Source organism: Hevea brasiliensis, chromosome 7, assembly GCF_030052815.1.
Source record: "Hevea brasiliensis isolate MT/VB/25A 57/8 chromosome 7, ASM3005281v1, whole genome shotgun sequence".
Taxonomy (NCBI): Eukaryota; Viridiplantae; Streptophyta; class Magnoliopsida; order Malpighiales; family Euphorbiaceae; genus Hevea; species Hevea brasiliensis.
In genome coordinates this window covers 55,705,620-55,719,472 of record NC_079499.1, presented here as the reverse complement: position 1 = coordinate 55,719,472, position 13,853 = coordinate 55,705,620, and the positions used below count along the sequence as shown (strand labels likewise).

The 13,853-nt window shown below is 32.3% G+C and overlaps 1 protein-coding gene across 4 annotated transcripts; it reads left to right on the top strand.

The window, feature by feature from the left end:
- The first annotated feature begins 214 nt into the window (after nucleotides 1–214).
- LOC110654742 (uncharacterized) lies at nucleotides 215–12,887 on the top strand. Of its 4 annotated transcripts, none has more exons than XM_021810835.2 (16): nucleotides 215–438; nucleotides 2,567–2,612; nucleotides 3,760–3,917; nucleotides 4,119–4,236; nucleotides 4,361–4,443; nucleotides 6,606–6,665; nucleotides 6,876–7,130; nucleotides 7,738–7,834; nucleotides 8,068–8,118; nucleotides 8,205–8,285; nucleotides 9,027–9,098; nucleotides 11,155–11,217; nucleotides 11,352–11,504; nucleotides 12,114–12,171; nucleotides 12,259–12,311; nucleotides 12,397–12,887. In XM_021810835.2, the coding sequence occupies exons 1-16, from the start codon at nucleotides 338–340 to the stop codon at nucleotides 12,472–12,474; spliced, it is 1,527 nt and encodes a 508-aa protein (XP_021666527.2). In that variant the 5' UTR covers nucleotides 215–337; the 3' UTR covers nucleotides 12,475–12,887. The 4 variants fall into 4 exon arrangements, with proteins under 4 accessions (XP_021666527.2, XP_021666528.2, XP_021666529.2 ...); XM_021810834.2 differs by having other exon boundaries at nucleotides 216–438; nucleotides 12,391–12,887; XM_021810836.2 differs by lacking the exon at nucleotides 6,606–6,665 and having other exon boundaries at nucleotides 12,391–12,887.
- Nucleotides 12,888–13,853: the final 966 nt, after the last annotated feature.

Sequence of the window (13,853 nt, the reverse complement as noted above, 5' to 3'; positions counted from 1 at the left end):
AACATAATTAATAGATAGGGGCTTAATTGACAAAACCCCTCAATTAGGGGGCCACTGAGATAGTCTCAGTCTTTCATTAATTCTATCAAAAATGGATTCAAGGTCCAAAACTGTAAAGTTCATGGGCTCAGAGTCATAACAAAAAAATTTCTAGGGGTTAATGTGATGAAATAAAAATAGGGGGACTCAATAGAAAAAACTCAATAAAGAAGGAGGAGAAGGAGAAGAAGACAGAAGTTTATACGATTAGTTTTTGTAGAAGACTTTGAATTCCCTTCAATAAAAGAAATCCCCATTTTGCTTGGTTTAAATTTTTCATCCTTATGTGTTAGGGTACATGGAAATCGACAAAGCAATCAAAGAAAGTGATGATAGAAGGCTCAAAACCAAGTACAATAACGCCATCTATGTTATTCAACGAGCTCTTACTCTATACTCGTGAGTTCATCTTTATCTGCTTCTGGGTTGTGGTTGATTCTTTGTAGTTTATCATATTGTCAATTGTATTGTGGTTCATAATCTTTATTTTGATTTTTATGGTGAATAAGGATATATTCCTTTTGATAGCAAAGATAACTTGGAAAGGGAAAAAGGAATATGCATGAACATCTGCTGTCTCAATTTTTTTTTTCATCTTTTATAATAAAAAATGTTTGTTGATTTGAAATTTTTCTCTTGCTAGTTTGGTTCCCTTTTTACCATCCATAATTAGTTGAACGTGAATGACATTGTAGCATTTGTATATTTGGTACTTTTAGCATGATTTTGGATATTTTATATGTTAAATTTATCTGTGGTTGAGTTCATCATGAAATTTTCTATGCATAGAAATGGTTAGATTTAATAAAGTATTAATATTTTGCGAACAGGAGCATCTTATTTGTGGGTTGGTTCCTTGTTTGTATGTGCCTATTAGGTATGTCGTGGAAAATGGAATTATGTTTCATAGAAGTTTTTTGATTGTTCTCTTTGGGATCTAATAAATATTGATTGATGCATTCCTTTTCATTTTTTGAATAATGATGCTTGGGCAAGTAGATGATGTGTTTGTGATGTCCAGACATATTGAAGGTATTGTAATTGATTTTATTGCAAAATTCATGGATTTTGTTTAACTGTGGTAATAATGATAAGTGGTGGGCAAAGAAAATTGAAAAACTGAACTGCAAACTTGAAACCGAACTAAAGGGTGCTTATCTGAACCTGTATATTCTGTTATGGTTAGGTACTTTTAGCTCTTTTTCCCCCCTTCATTTGAAATCCATGGTTAACCTAACCAAATGGAGCTGAATATGTTTATAATTGTGGGTTAGTTTTAGTTTACTTGTCAAAATATTATTGTATATTTTTATTTTATATTTTGTTATTAACATTTTCATAAAATATAATAAATATATTTTATTTAGAACTCAATTCCATTTTTGTTTCACTAGTTTTGTTTTGTTTGAAAACTTCTTGTTTGGAATTTATTAACTATTATTTGTAATTTTTGTTTTGAGTGACTGGAACGCAATTTTTTTTTTTTGGGTGAAAGTGATGAAAAATTCCATTATTTATACTTGACTAGTTCGGAGTTAAATCTAAGATAATAAATGGATTTAGTCCAACTAAAAAAACTTGATTTGATCTAAATAAGAACAAGCTGAAAATTGGTTTGATTGTTTATGTTTCAATTTTAAAATTTCTTGAACCAAACCATTCCAAATTTGAATGCACGGTTTGGTTACACGGCCCCTAAATGATATCATACACGAAACTGTTGAAAAAGTTTAGAATATGGGAATCTTCTAGATTGCCTGTAAAATGTGGAATTTTATAAATGTGTTGTCCAATGGGATGGACAGGCTCTGAAATCACCAAATCATCTTTGCATGTGAAGCTTTCAATTATCCACTTTTATTTTACTTTATTGGTTGAAGGCAGTATGGCAGAATACATAAATTAGCCCTTGAATTATTTGGGAAAAGTCTGATGCAACCTTGAACTTTTATTTCAACTCATTACACCCCTGACATTTTATTTTTGACTTATTGCTCCATTCAATTTTTGTTTTTGTATTTAATAGACAATTTTTGGAATTCATCTATGAAAAGTGATTAAATATGTCACTTGAAATGTATCTCTTTTATGACGCCTACTCTATAATGGATTAGACTTAATGTTGTATTCAATTATTTATTATTGATTTGAGGAATTTGTGCTTTTTTGTTATAAAAACAGGGTGCAATATGTCAAAAAATAAAAAGGCAGGGGTGCTGTGGGTCAAAATAAAAGATAGGGAGTGAACTAGCCTTTTCCCAAATAGTTCAGGGCCTAATTTATGTACTAGGCCAAGGCAATAGAGTTGTCCAATTGCATTTATCATCTTTATAAATAATCCTAACATTTTGTTGCTTTTCATTGCGAGGAGATAATTCTACTTCACATAATTCATAGTTTCATATAAAAGTAAATTTTTGTGCCTGAATTTGTTTTATGAACTGATATAGTTTCATGGTTGTCTTTTTTCACTTCTAATAAGTGTATTGATGCTTGGAAAGAAACATTGAAATTATTTCCCTTTCAGGATTGAAGAGGTTGCCTTCAGCTTCAATGGTGGAAAGGATTCAACGGTAAATTTTCATCTATATTTTTCTTGACTAGTTCTACCATTATTGATGTAGAATAAACAAGAATAAAGAACAAAACAAGGACCAATCCTTGGAAAAGAGAACTAATTCTCAACAATTTTATTAATTTCAATAATAATCATAGTCCAAAGCTACTGAATAGTAAAAATTAGCTTTATTTATAGAGCTTATAACCCTAATCAAATTAGGAATAGAAATCCTAATTCAACTCTTATTAGGAATACTAAATCAGATAAACTAGGAAAAATTAGAGCTAATAATAATAAAATTCATAAATAATAAAACTCTTTAAATGTTCTATTTCTATAAAAATTAAAATTCTTAAATCAAACTTTAAACTTCCTATACTGCATCATTTTCCCCCGGTTGGAAAAAAACTCGTCCTCGACTTTTGAAGTGCGGGAGAATCATAAACTACATTAAGAGAACAATTAACTCTTCATCTTGTATGGTAGCAACAAGCTTGAAATCAAGCACTTCATGCTTTCCTTTGTATCTCTTAAAAAACCGGACAAATAAATTCAAGCATATTAACAGTTGAAAGGCTCTTCAAATCATTAGGAATAACTTGATTTTCTTCAATTTCCTTTGAAGTTTCCATAGAGTGATTTTTGTACTGCAATTTATCCTCCTCAAGCTTTGCTTGTGTATTTTCATCAACTTCTTGCTTTAGAATAGGCTCTTCAATGTGTGAATGTTAAAGACTCGAATCTTTGGATTCTTCAATCTCATACTCTTCATTCTCATCTTCAATCTGCTCTTCGAAACAAAACAAGAATAAACAAGGACCAAGCCTTGGAAAAGAGAACTAATTCTTAGCAATTTTATTAATCTCAATAATAATCATAGTCTAAAGCTATTGAATAATATAAAATTAACTCTATTTATAAAGCTTACAATCCTAATCAAATTAGGAAAAGAAACCCTAATTCATATGTAATTAGGAATACTTAATGAGATAAATTAGGAAATAAATGGACTTAATGATAATAAAATTCCTAAATAATAAAAACTCTTTGTATTTCCTATTTCTATAATGATTAAAATTCCTAAATAAAATTCTAAGCTTCCTATTTTGCATTAATTATCTTTTATCACATTGACGGTAATATTAAACTTGGATTTGTAGGTTTTGTTGCACTTGCTTAGGGCCGGCTATTTTTGGCATAAAGAGAGACACAACTGTTCTGATAGGGGTCTAACTAGTTTTCCGATTCACACAATATATTTTGAAAGCAATTCTGCTTTCCCCGAAATCAATTCTTTTACCTATGATACAGCCTCTAGGTAAGATGCTCCTATTTTCTTTAATTCCAATTTTTTTCTAGACTGAATTGCACAAATGACTCTGTAAAAATAAAATTCTGCCAGATCATATAAATATTAATTTTGGGCATATTGGTTAGACGTTGAATCAACTGGTTTTTACTGAACAACTTTGTGCATTCTTCATTTGTTTTTGAGAGTTGAATTACCTTATATGAGCAGCTATGGTTTGCAATTGGATATCATTAGCTTAGATTTCAAATCTGGATTGGAAAATCTACTAAAGGCTAATCCTATCAAAGCTATTTTCCTTGGTGTTCGTATTGGTGATCCTACTGCGGTATGTTTGATACTCTACCTTGACGAGGGATGCCTTGGTTATATAATTTCCAATTGACAAGTTCTTTTTTGTGGAGAGAGCTTTATGTTTGAGACAATTATAACGAAGTGCTTTATCTTTGCAGGTAGGCCAAGAACAGTTCTCCCCTAGTTCGCCTGGATGGCCACCTTTTATGAGAGTGAATCCTATCTTGGATTGGTCTTATAGGTCTAGTCACATTCCTTGAATTTTGTTTTAATTTATTATTTCTTTTTTTTTCCCTTCTCCTTACTATTAATTTTTGTCAATTTACCAACATGAACAACCTTTGGAGTTTGGATAAAATCCTAGAAATATATGTTGATTCTTAGTTGTTAAAGTTTGCTGATGATTATTGAACTCCTAATTAAAACATTGGCATAATATAACATCTTCTTTAAAGCTTCTAATACTATGGAACTAGTAGTCACGACCTTGTGCATAGGTTTTGATGCATCACACTTCGGTTCTGCAGGGAGGTCTTGGGTGTTATATATATGGGTTTGCAAACCTCCCCTTGTGAGCTAGCTTTTGAGGTGGAGTTAGATAGGTTAATATCATTTGGTATCAGAGCCTCACTATGTATGGGTCGGTGGGCCATGTACAAAGGTTCCCTGAGGTTTTTCGGGAGAGGTCGGGGTGAACGAGTCATGACCCCGGTTGCTTCACGAGGACCTCACTATGTATGGGTCGGTGGGCCATGTACAAAGGTTCCCTGAGGTTCTTCGGGAGAGGTCGGGGTGAACGAGTCATGACTCCGGTTGCTTCACGAGGACGTTCAGTCTAAAGGGGTCTGGAATGATGCGTCCTACATCGGTTCTGCAGGGAGGTCTTGGGTGTTATATATACGAGTTTGCAAACCTCCCCTTGTGAGCTAGTTTTTGAGGTGGAGTTAGGCAGGTTCATATCATTTTGTATCAGAGCCTCACTGTGTATGGGTCGGTGGGCCATGTACAAAGGTTCCCTGACGTTCTTCGAGAGAGGTCGGGGTGAATGAGTTATGACCCCGGTTGCTTCATGAGGACGTTCAGTCTAAAGGGGTCGGGAATGATACGTCCCACATCGGTTCTGCAGGGAGGTCTTGGCTGTTATATATACGGGTTTGCTAACCTCCTATTGTGAGCTAGCTTTTGAGGTGGAGTTAGGTAGGTTCATATCAGGTTTCTAAATATCATTAAGAATGCACTAGGCAGGAGGCAGGAGGAAGACTTTGTGCAATTGTTAAAATTTTGGGCTGATTTCATCTTGCTGCAATTATTCTTGTTTGCTACACTAAAAGTACACTATTATTATATTTTCTTGTTGCTTTTAAATTTTCTCTTAAGATTTGAAACAAGGATAGTTCTTTGCGTTTATTCTCAATGAAAATTCTTTCAAAGGTTTATGCCTGTTCTGATGAAACGATAAAATTGAGGAACATTTTTTAATCAAGGATCCAGTTCCAATCCTTTGTTGGGATATCGATAATTGGGGATTAGGGGGTGAGAAACACGTTCTCAAAGGGTAGAGAAACACATTCTCTGGAGAAACAAATTCTCAATCTTTATTAATTGTCAACAATAGTCTGTCCTAACAAATCACCTAGAAGACATACTACTACTACTACTACTACTACTACAGAGATTTGGAATCCTTAAACAAGAAAACTCTAATCAAATACTAATTATGAATCCCCAATCAAAACAAAATTCCTCAATAACAAAATACTAAACCTAATACAAGTCTATATATATTCCTAAATAATAATAGAATACTACTGCTGCTGCTGCCTGCTGCTGCTACTACTACAGATACTAATTAGGAATCCCTGCTGCTGCTGCTGCTGCTGCTGCTGCCTGCTGCTGCTACTACTACAGATACTAATTAGGAATCCCCAATCAAAACAAAATTCCTCAATAACAAAATACTAAACCTAATACAAGTCTATATATATTCCTAAATAATAATAGAATTCCTAAACAACACAAATGTAAGCTTCCTAATTTTATAATGAATATATTGTCTAAGTTGAGTCTTATTCCAATACTACATCACATATATATATATATGTTACTACAGAGATTTGGAATCCTTAAACAAGAAAACTCTAATCAAATACTAATTAGGAATCCCCAATCAAAACAAAATTCCTCAATAACAAAATACTAAACCTAATACAAGTCTATATATATTCCTAAATAATAATAGAATTCCTAAACAACACAAATGTAAGCTTCCTAATTTTATAATGAATATATTGTCTAAGTTGAGTCTTATTCCAATACTACATCACATATATATATATGTTGATTGAATGTTGCTATGAATTCAAGCTGGGAAAAATTTTAGGTTTATGACATTCTGTTTTGCAGAGATGTTTGGGCCTTTATTTTAACCTGCAAAGTCCAATACTGCAGCCTTTATGATCAAGGGTAATTCTTCTTATGTGGCTTTGAAATTTTAAGACTTTTTGTTTTTGGTTTGGATTTTGTAGGTTTTTGGCATTTGTGAATGCAAACTATGCTTCTTGAGTTTACTAGTTTGCTCTTTTATGCAAATATATGATATATGTCCACTTAACTATTAATTGGTTTTAAACTTCATAAAAAATCTATAATGTTCATTTGATTTTCCTTTAACAGATATACTTCAATAGGGAGCATATATGACACAGTAACAAATTCACTGCTGTGTATAAATGACTCCAGTTGTAACAAAAAATTTAAACCTGCATATTTGCTCTCTGATGGAAGATCAGAAAGAGCGGGAAGGGTAAAAAAGTTGTCTTCTTCCATTCCTGGGCATTTTTCTGTTGTCAGTGATAGCTCGGACAGTGCGGACCCACATAAAAATGGCATGCTTGTGGCCTCAATTATTGTTGTGGGGGATGAGATTCTGTAAGTCCCTTTTTAATTGTTTCTCCTTCATATTTTCTGTTCTTTGGACTTAACTGTTACATTGTCCTCAAATTATTGGGTTTTACTTTTACCATATATTCTTTAAGTAATTAATGCAATTAATGTGGTTGGTTGGATATGCTATATAATTTTGTTCAGTTGTTGAAACATTTTTGCCCTTTTTTTTTTATCTCTTATGCATTTTTTTTTCATTAATTTGTTATTTTTTTGCTTGACTATATGATTCTCCATAGTCAAGTTTGCATTAGGTTAATAATTATTCCAAAATTTGCTTATTATTATTATTTTTTTTTGAGATTACATATTAGCATTTCAAATTAGTTGAGTGAGTAATGGTGCATGATTTTAGTACACAAAATTTGGTTTTCACTTGTAGATGGGGACAAAAAAAGGGTTCTTACTGTCTAAGATGATGTGAAATGTTTGATAATACAATTACTAAGGGCAATTTAAAAACCCTAAGAATTTAGAGTATTCAAATTATTTAAATTTTATTGAACATTGCAATGTAGCTTAGTTATACTTCTTTATTTCTGCTACTTGTTATTGATAAAGCCTTTGTTTCTTTATCTGTTCCATAGCTCAGGTTTGGCACTGTTGAGGATCAATTGAGTACTTCATTGTGTAGAAAGCTCTTTTCAATTGGGTGGTCAGTATCACAAATTGCCATTGTCCAGAATGATGTGAGTTATTATCTATTAAAATCATCTTTCGGTATTGTTAGTACTGGCACAATTAATTTGTATATTTGCTTATATGCTGTATATCCTCATCATTCATCTTTTATATTAATGTACATAATGATGAGCTTCATATTCTTTATTACTAGATGAATTTGGGTTTTCATTTAGAGCTCTTAACATTTGCATTATTATCATCTTAAATTCCACTTTTTATGACTTTTTATTTGAACCAGATAGATTCTGTGGCTGAAGAGGTTGAGCGACATAAATCTACCAATGATATGGTAAAATATTATTTTAGTTTATAATGTAATGAGGTTAGTTCCTAAATATGCAATGAAGTTATTACTTTCTATAATTATGCTTGTAGGTATTTATATATGGAGGGTTAGGTCCATTACACTCGGATGTTACCTCAGCAGGTGTTGCAAAGGCTTTTGGGGTTCGCTTGGTGCGTGTTTTCATTTAAAGTGATCCTTTTTCTTTTCCCTTCCTCCCAAATCTGGATTCATAGGTTAGCCGTAATGAATTTTTGGACGGTCATATTTATTGCTTTTCTAAATGTTTCAGTAGTTTCTGGAAGGCCTAATGGTCAAAAAATACCAAACCTGTTCAAGTTTTTCAATTGTCCCACCTTTTTAATTTTAGTAAATTTGTTCCAGTTTTAAATGTTAGTTGTAAATTTGTCCTATTGTCAAAATTGAAATTAGGAGTGCTAACGTGGCAATTGGCTAGGATGAAAAATATTATTTTTTAGATTATGGGGTTGACATAATTGCAATTAAAATATTATATTTTGAAAATTTTGAGACCCATATGTATGAATGCCACAATAAAAAATAATATTTTTGTTCTAGTCAGCTGCTACATAAGCACCTTGAATTTTGACCATTGGATGAAATAATAACTAACTTTTAAAATGGGACAAATTTGCTAAAATTAAAAGGATAGGACATAATTGCAAAATCTCAAAATGGTTCGGCTCTCTTTTACTTCTCAGCCTTCTGGAATTGTCTCTATACATCATCAATTAAAAATTTGACCATGTTTGACGGTAAAAAAGAAAGAGGCAAGGTGCTAGTCAGCTTCTTTTAATGTTTTGGCTTTGCAATTGCTTATTAATATGATATTATAACTTTTATGGGTGTAAAGCTTGCAATAAGTAGATCTCAAATGATTATGTTTGATGTAGGCTCCAGATGAAGAATTTGAAGAATATCTTAAGCATCTTATTAGTGATTATTGCACTGGCGATCGAAATGAGGTAATTTGATATCTAGATTATGTTGATGCTTTGCTTCTAATAGAAAGAAAAACAGAGAAATTAGTTCGTATTATATATTTGTTGTGAGAAGGCATGCATGTGTTTACAATGACACAAATCTCATAGGAAGAATGCATTTATCATTGTAGGATCAAAGATTACTCTTTTGGCCAACTAATTTATCAGATTCATGCAACAAAAAGGCAGATGTTTGCCACTCTAATTTGCAAATCAAACCAACAACACATGCCATAATAATCTAGATATTGTTGTCTTTATTGAAAAAAGAAAAATTCAATTTGTCTTTTTCATGGATCACTATCTTTAATATCCTCTCTCTCCCTTTTCTTTTTCCTCATTCTCTCCTCTCCCTTAACTAGCCTCCGTCCCCCCTTTCCTCCTTTTTCTTTGTTGTTCTTCTTCTTCTTCCTCTTTTTCCCTTTTTTTTTTAATGCCAGTACATTCATTACAAACATTGCCAATATTGGTCACAATTTATTTGTTGAAGAAGTTGAAGAAAACTGAAGGATAGCTTTCTCCAATGTTGTTAAAAGTGCTAGGCGCCCTTAAACATTGGTCACAATTTATTTTTGAAGAAAACTGAAGGATGGTTTTCTCCAGTGTTGTCAAAAGCGCTAGGCCGCCCTTAAGGTGAGAAGGTCCTCCATCACCCAAGGCGCTAAGTGCTCGCTTAAGTGAAGTGCTAATTTTCTCTAAAATAATAAATAATTAAATATACAATGTGAAAAAGTAACATGTTATACAATCAATAAATTACCAAATTTCACACAATAAAAAGTTAGAGTTTTGGAGAAGTATTCTAGAGTCAAAAGGTTTTAAGTTAAGTAGAACGAAGACAGAATACATGCATTGCAAGTTTAGTGAAGACCGAACTAGTGATAGGGAAGGAGTTAGTTTGGATGGAGTGGTACTGCCCTAAAGTAATCACTTTAAATATCTCGGCTCAATCCTTCACGTGGATGGGGGATGTGAGGAGGATGTTAGTCATAGGATTAAAGCTGGATGGTTGAAGTGGAGAATGCCACTGGAGTTTTATGTGATCGCAAGATTCCCAATAAGTTGAAAGGAAAATTTTACCGTACAGCCATACGACCGAACATATTATGTGGTAGTGAGTGTTGGGCACTGAAGGAGTCGTATGTATATAAGATAAGAGTTGCGGAGATGAGAATGTTAAGGTGGATGAGTGGTCATACTAAACTAGATAAAATCCGTAATGAGAATATTAGAGAAAAGGTAGGAGTGGTGCCAATTGAGGATGAGTTGAGAGAAGGAAGATTGAGGTGGTTTAGTTATGTGAAGTATAGACATACAGAGGCTCCAGTTAGACAAGTAGAGCACATTAGGTTAGAGGATAGAAAGAAAAGAAGGGGTAGACCTAAATTGATTTGGAAGAGAGTAGTACAACATGACCTAGAAGCATTACACATTTATGAGGATTTAATTAAAATTCATTTAGAATTGAGAAAGAGAATCCATATAGCCGACCCCAAATTCTTAGGATAAAGTCTTAAGTTGAGTTGAGTATGCATTGTTCAATTTCATTCATTATGTCATGTAAACTCAAAATCCTAATTCTCTAGTCATTGTGTGGATGCCAAAAGGTGAGAATGAATTAGGTCAGCTTTTCTCTTTTTCAACTTCTTTTTTTTTTTTTTTTTTTTTTAATATCTCGCCTGGGCGCCTAGTTGAAGGTGCCTGGCCTTGGAGGCTTCCCAGGTGAGGTGCCTGGATTTCGCTTCACCTGTGTGCCTCGTGACCAGATTGGCTTTCTCAAGATATATATGTTTCAACTTTGTTCAAGGCTATTAGGCTAATTGGTTTTGCATCAGTTTGATAATTTGTACTTGTGTTTTGGTTTTATTGGCATCTTTATCTCATTCTATTGTATTGTTCATTGCAACTGCCTTGTCATCTTCCCTTTTTTTTTCCTCTGAAATATGCAACCCAATAAGTGTATTTACTCAACACACCATACAAACAATACAGTTCATGTAACTGGATTTAATTTCATTCTTGTCCTTCCTTTCTTTAGATGGCTTTGTTACCTGAAGGTATCACTGAATTATTGCATCATGAAAAGCTACTTGTTCCTATGGTATGTGTTTGGAGCTAAGGAGCTAAGTTATAATATTTATTATGTGGTTCTTACTCTTTTTCCTCTTAAGCAATGCAATTAATGTGATTCATGAGGTTCCAGTTTGAATTACTGTCAAGTGCTGGCCTTTGTAGATCAAGTGCCAAAATGTAATTATTCTTGCGGCAACAAACATTACTGAGCTGGACAAGGAATGGGAGTGTTTGACAGAATTAGCAGAATCATATGGCCTGTTAGCAACGATGGAACCACTTGTATCAAAACGCTTAAAAACCAATCTCTCAGATGTACGTATTATGATTTCTATTTTATACTTCTCAGTTTTGGCACTTTAACTATGACATGCTTTGTTGCGTTAAAGTGGTAGAACTGAAGCTGCTTGCTTGCATATTGTATCAACTTGTATAATATTTGTCATTTGCAATTTCTGTCCATGGACAGTTATAATAATTTATTCTGCTTTTCGATACCTTCTACAATTGTTATAGCTATTATGTTGAAAAATTTTTGTTCTTTGCAAATACAAATATACTTGACTAGAGTTAGATTAGTTGTGCTTGGCTTATTTGGATAAGTTTTGGCCCATGCCTAATGCCATTGCCATCTAAATAGAAGATTATCATAGACTCTTACAAGGCTTGTGTATTTTGAAGAAACTCATTGTAAGTAATTCTTTTTCGGTTCTTGGGAATTACTTTTCAATGGTTGATGTGTTTTTCTGGGTTGTGTTGCATAAGCAAACATATCAATTAAGCAATATTTGATCAAATTAGCTAGAGTGCTTGTAATGTTGTTAGTCAATGTTGTTTTGAAGTAGTACTATTTGGATGTATATACGTGTCATATTGTATTCTATTGTTTGCAATAACCTTATTTATTTGTGCCATAAAATGCAGGTAGAAATCGCCCAACCTCTATCAAAACTTTGTCTTGAATTTCCTGATGTTAATATTGGTATGTTTCACTAAAATTAGTACGACTCATTTCAGAATATGATGTCTCCCATTGTTCTCATTTTGATGTTCCTTTTGCAATGTGAAGGGGCTTATCGCAATTGCAGAAATGGGTCTCTAATAATTAATTTTGAAGGAAAGGTAAAATAAATTTTGACAATGCACCAACTTATTAGACTTTCATATGCAAGTTGTTCTTATATTTTCTTAACAAAACTAGTTGCAGAAGCAAGCGCGGATCGATTTAGCTGTAGAAGCATTATGCAAGATGTTCCATCCTAGGGCATTTACTGAAGTTAACTAAGTTGGTGGTTCTGCTTGTCTTTGATGTTGCTTTTGAAGCTTCAGAAGCTGATATCTTGTTCGATATTTGTACTGGTTTGCAACTTATACAAACTTATACGGAGCAAGAGGTGGTTTTACTTTGGTTTTGCTGCAGAAGCATTAAGCAAGATGCTCCATCCAAAGGTATTTACCGAAGTTAACCAAGGTGCTGGTTCTGCTCATCTTCGAATTGTTGCTTTTGAAACTTTAGAAGCTAATGGCTTATTCAATATTTGTACTGGCTTACAACATATATGGAGTGGACTAGGAGGTTGTCTTGTAGTTGGTCTAAAATTAAGGTTTTCAAACATAGCTTAACCTATAAATTTGTCTAGGCAGAGGAACAAAAATTTAAAGTTTCATTGGTATTCAATCAAAATTGAATTAAATATATATTATATTTTTATTTTGCATACATGCAATAAGTAATTTTAATAAAATATATAAATTTATATTAAAATAAATAGAATTTGTTAAATTTTATAAGTAAATTATTAAATAAAATTAGACAATTAAATAAAATATAGTTTCATAAATTATTTAAACATTTTATTAAGATTTAAAATTTAAAATTACTAAAGTTGTAACATATAAGAAATCGTGAATTTTATTTGTCACAACAGAAGATTTTCATTGATTTCAAAGTATACTAACACTGATATATACGTACCGAAGTCTCCTATAAGTGCTATACTATATTAATTAGGAGTTCTTCACTAATTAGGATTTCTTTTCTAATTAGGAATGCATATCTACACATATCTGAATTGGAATGACTCCCTATAGCAATAACAATAAAAATAAAAATAATTTAATCTATTTTATTTATTAAATGATGACAGTAATTTTAATAAAAAAATTATATGATAAAATAATGATTTTGGAATAAGAGATTTTGGAAGTATCACTGGCTAATTCAATTGGTTGACTTCCTAAATGACTCAAAATAATGGGTTCAAATCTTTTCTTCAGTTGAAAAAATTTTAATGGAAAGATGGTGGAGCTTCCAATCTGTAAGGGAAAGAAAGGGAAAAATTGTATAAAAAAAAGAATTTTATGGTTTAGTAATCGTATGCGGTTATTAAAATGTAATTTTTTTTTACTTAATATAATTAAATATGGTTGACACTATCTTAAATATTTAAATAATTTTAATTATATTGTGGGTTTCACTTGAAAATAAAATTAGAAAAAGAAAAATTAATTTCACAGTTCATCTTCTCCCTTCTCCTATTTTTAAACAAAATTCTGTGAAAGCCAAATAGTCATGAACACCATTATTTGTATCACTATTTTTCTTCTGAACAAAGTCTCATCTTGCGTGTTGTATTACTGCGCATTTATGCTAACCACAAACCA